The following is a 4390-nucleotide window of genomic DNA, read 5'->3' on the forward strand; positions in this document are numbered from 1 at the left end:
CTAAACAAGACAATGCACTACTTATAATTATTAATTGTTTCTTTACTTAACATAAATCTCATACAATTGAACTGGAGTATCTTCATTGTTCCATGCCTCATTCTCACACACCCTCAGTTCAATGTAATCAGTAATGGTAGCATTACCATAATCTCTGAAGAACCACGGAAGACCAGTACCATTACAACAAGGAGCTTCATGTGAAGGACAGTTATTCCCATCCCACAATGGATCAGTAGTGTATACTTTAGTATTGGAAGGTTCACTGTTTGTACCTGACTCACAATAGTAGTGCTCTCCTACGAAACTTTGAATTATATTGGTTGTTCCGTTATTACAAGGACAAGTAGAACCTGTATTGATATTTGACTGAAACCCAGCTATATAAGACCAGACATGTTGGCGAGGTGACCCACGTGTGATACTGACTCCATCAATATAAGCATCATTGATATCATCGATGTTAGTGTTGGCTCCATTAGTCCTTTCCTTTTGATATCCAACCACTTTACCACATATTTGACTATAACTGATACCATTTGTTTGAAATATGTTAGACCTACAACCAGCAGAATTACCCTCTCTCCTACAAACTCTAATACCTACAGTCATCAATTCCTCAAGTCCAGAGGAACAGTTCATAGTCGTATCAAGATAAGCTATTGTTGTCGATCCTCCATCTTGTCCACACAGCTCTCCCATATTGCAGTATATATTGCGACTGTTAACATGATAGTAACCAGAAGGACTATTGGGATGAGCTGCTTTTATATCTTTACAAGAAACAAGTCAGATGTAATTAAACAAAGAGGATTCATTCTGTATCTCTAGTAATTCATTGACTACTAGTAGTACATCATTAACAGCAGCAGCAGTTGGTATACTGATATCTTTAATAAGACTAGTGTTCAGTAATTGAAGTAGTTCATCTGTAGACCTGTTGGTATTATTAGCATGTACCATAATCTGTTGAATTATATTGTTCATTGTATCCTGTATCAGTGACAGGTTACCGTTAATAGCAGTATTACCACTATTAGTGAGGCCAGCACTGTTACTGCTTGCATTACTTGTACATGTACTCATGAAGGTATCTTTTGATATTAAGTTAAGTACAAGTATAGCTACCAATAGGAATCTTATGATCACCAATAGAATTATTATTGCAGCAAATGACTTCTTTCCTACAGTATACTGCACTGGTTGTTTAGGAGGTTTGGTATCCTTAACATTAGCTTTTGGTAGCTGATAATCTAATGAATATATCATACATTAGTTTTAATAATAAATTACTTGTATGGTATATACCTGAGTAGTCATGAAGATCTGAGTACATTGCTTCTTCAGTACTAGTATGAGTCTTTACTACTGGTTGATAGGCTGTGTTTTGTGTTAGCTTCATTTCTTCATTGAAATCCTTAGCTTCACTTTGAAAGCTTGTTGACATTGTCTTGTTTTCCATCTCTTCACTAGCACTGCTTATAGTTATGTACTGCTCTATTTTTTAGTTTTATATTGGCACTGCAACGCTTTCATTTTAGTATTTCAAGGTTTTATAGCTTATCTTTGTTTTTCACAAGATTACCGCAATGTTTACTTACAATAATCATGAAATCTTTTACAATGCTGTAATACATTGCTACTGGAGTGCTTATAAATGTGTGGGTATTGTTTATGTAACACAAAAGTTGAAAGTGTCCCAATGTTTACAGGCCATTGTGCATATGTAAATTGTCCATACGCTAACAGATAACATGACTTTCTAAGGCAAAAACACTTGATTCACATACAATAACAGCTCCCTCTACTCTCCATTGCATTATGATCTATGGCATATAAATGTATTAGTATTTTATAAAAGAATATAATAGAAATAGAAATAGCAATGAATCTTAGATTAGCACTATTGCAGTTGTACTATAGTGTCTACAGCTTTAGTCACTCAACAAAAAAACCAAGTTTTCAGCATTTCCCGGTCTTTGGTTCCCTCGGAGTCCCAACGTTCCAATCATTAGTGAACACATCCTCAAATATGTCAACAACCTTTGAGCTCTTCATTACTACCAACATGTCACGATTGACAGAACTCTTTGACTTAGCATAAGGAGGGAATGTACTTCCTTCAGGGAAATCACTTGGACTCCAATTACCTGAGGAGAGAGAGAGGGAAAGAGAGACAGGGAGGTAGAGAAAGAGGAGAGAGAAAGAGAGAAAAGACTCTGTATGTGTCCCTTCAGACTACCTTTGTAAAGTTTACGATAACAATCCTAAAATTGGAAAATAAAATTAACATGTATGGTATAAACTTGAGTAGTCATGAAGATCTGAGTACCATATAGCAGAAAATTTTTGTGGATTTCGTTTTTTTTTTTCAAATTCACGAAAATAAAATCCACGAAAATCAATTTAATATGGTTCAAGATAGCCAAATAGTAGAAAACCATGAAAATTAAAGACACGAATTTGATTTTTAAAAGGATCCACGAAAATTTTGGGCCACGAAAATTTTCCACTATAATGGTACATTGCTTCTTCAGTACTAGTATCAGTCTTTACTACTGGTTGATAGGCTGTGTTTTGTGTTAGCTTCATTTCTTCATTGAAATCCTTAGCTTCACTTTGAAAGCTTGTTGACATTGTATTGTTTTCCATTTCTTCATTAGCACTGCTTATGGTTATCTAAAGCTCTATTTATTTATATAATTTTATTTGTGTTTATATTGGCACTATTAATGAATAACAGCACATTTGCTTTCATTATAAATAGTGTGTCAAGGTATTGTAGTTTATGATATCTCTGCTTTCAGTTTTAAAATGTTTGTTATGATTTATTTACACAATAATAATTATTATTATGCCTGTGTTTCTACTAATGACAATGTTCTATAAAACTAACTACTAACAAAGACAATGCACTACTTATAATTATTAATTGTTCCTTTACTTGACATAAATCTCATACAATTGAACAGGAGTGTCTTCATTGCCCCATCCAGCAGTACCACACACCCTCAGTTCAATGTAATCAGTAATGATATCATTACCATAATCTCTGAAGAACCATGGAAGACCAGTACCATTACAACAAGGAGCTTCATATGAAAGACAGTTATTTCCATCCCACAATGGATCAGCAGTATATACTTGACTTTTTGAAGGAGTACTGTTTGTACCTGACTCACAATAGTAGTGCTCTCCTACAAATGATGGAACTGTAGTATTTGCTCCAGTATTGCAAGGACAGGCAGAACCTCCAGTGATATTTGACTGATACCCAGCTATGTAAGACCAGACATGTTGACGAGGTGACCCACGTGTGATACTGACTCCATCAATATAAGCATCATTGATATCATTGATGTTTGCGTAAACAGAATCGGTCCTTCCCTTTTGATATCCAACCACTTTACCACATATTTGACTATAACTGATACCATTTGTTTGGAATAGGTTAGACCTACAACCAGCAGAATTACCCTCTCTCCTACAAACTCTAATGCCTCCAGTCATCAATTCCTTAAGTCCAGAAGGACAGTTTTGTGTAATGTCAGTCATGTTAAGATAAGCTATTCTTGTCCATCCTCCATCCTGTCCACACAGCTCTTCCATATTGCAGTATGTATTGCGACTGTTAACATGATAGTAACCAGAAGGACTGTTGGGATGAGCTGCTTTAATATTTTTACAAGCAACAAGTCTAATGGAATTAAACAAAGAGGATCCATTCTGTAATTCATTGACTATTAGTAGTACATCATTAACAGCAGCAGCAGTTGGTATACTGATATCTTTAATAAGACTAGTGTTCAGTAATTGAAGTAGTTCATCTGTAGACCTGTTGGTATTATTAGCATGTACCATAATCTGTTGAATTATGTTGTTCATTGTATCCTGTATCAGTGACAGGCTACTGTTAATAGCAGTATTACCACTATTAGTGAGGCCAGCACTATTACTGCTTGCATTACTTGTACATGTACTCATGAAGGTATCTTTTGATATTAAGATAAGTACAAGTATAGCTACCAATAGGAATATTATGATCACGAGTAGAATTATTATTGCAGCAAATGACTTCTTTCCTACAGTATACTGCACTGGTTGTTGAGGAGGTTTGGTATCCTTAACATTAGCTTTTGGTAGCTGATAATCTAATGAATATATCATACATTAGTTTTAATAATAAATTACTTGTATGGTATATACCTGAGTAGTCCAGAAGATCTAAGTACATTGCTTCTTCAGTACTAGTATGAGTCTTTACTACTGGTTGATAGGCTGTGTTTTGTGTTAGCTTCATTTCTTCATTGAAATCCTTAACTTCACTTTGAAAGCTTGTTGACATTGTCTTGTTTTCCATTTCTTTGTAGTGACCAAGAAGGAAATGTAA

The 4390-nt window shown here is 34.8% G+C and overlaps 2 protein-coding genes across 2 annotated transcripts; both read right to left on the reverse strand.

Moving 5' to 3' along the window:
- Nucleotides 1-789: 789 nt before the first annotated feature.
- On the reverse strand, nt 790-1481 carry LOC109588295 (uncharacterized). The gene is made up of 2 exons (XM_020004463.1): nt 1309-1481; nt 790-1253 (listed from the first exon to the last, which is right to left on the reverse strand). Exons 1-2 carry the CDS (start codon nt 1460-1462, stop codon nt 790-792), a joined length of 618 nt encoding a protein of 205 aa, XP_019860022.1. The 5' UTR covers nt 1463-1481.
- A 1382-nt stretch (nt 1482-2863) lies between these two features.
- Nucleotides 2864-4379, reverse strand: LOC109588297 (uncharacterized). The gene is made up of 2 exons (XM_020004465.1): nt 4207-4379; nt 2864-4151 (listed from the first exon to the last, which is right to left on the reverse strand). Exons 1-2 carry the CDS (start codon nt 4358-4360, stop codon nt 2941-2943), a joined length of 1365 nt encoding a protein of 454 aa, XP_019860024.1. The 5' UTR covers nt 4361-4379; the 3' UTR covers nt 2864-2940.
- Between the last annotated feature and the right edge of the window lie 11 nt (nt 4380-4390).

This window comes from Amphimedon queenslandica, unplaced genomic scaffold (genome assembly GCF_000090795.2).
Source record: "Amphimedon queenslandica unplaced genomic scaffold, v1.1 AMPQUscaffold_12184, whole genome shotgun sequence".
NCBI lineage: Eukaryota > Metazoa > Porifera > Demospongiae > Haplosclerida > Niphatidae > Amphimedon > Amphimedon queenslandica.

Excerpts from the sequence above, each read along its gene's own strand:
- LOC109588295 (XM_020004463.1), bottom strand. The coding sequence starts at position 1,462 with ATGGAAAACAAGACAATGTCAACAAGCTTTCAAAGTGAAGCTAAGGAT. Across the intron at positions 1,254-1,308 it reads AGATCTTCATGACTACTCAG|ATTATCAGCTACCAAAAGCT; the intron begins GTATATACCATA and ends TATATTCATTAG.
- LOC109588297 (XM_020004465.1), bottom strand. The coding sequence starts at position 4,360 with ATGGAAAACAAGACAATGTCAACAAGCTTTCAAAGTGAAGTTAAGGAT. Across the intron at positions 4,152-4,206 it reads AGATCTTCTGGACTACTCAG|ATTATCAGCTACCAAAAGCT; the intron begins GTATATACCATA and ends TATATTCATTAG.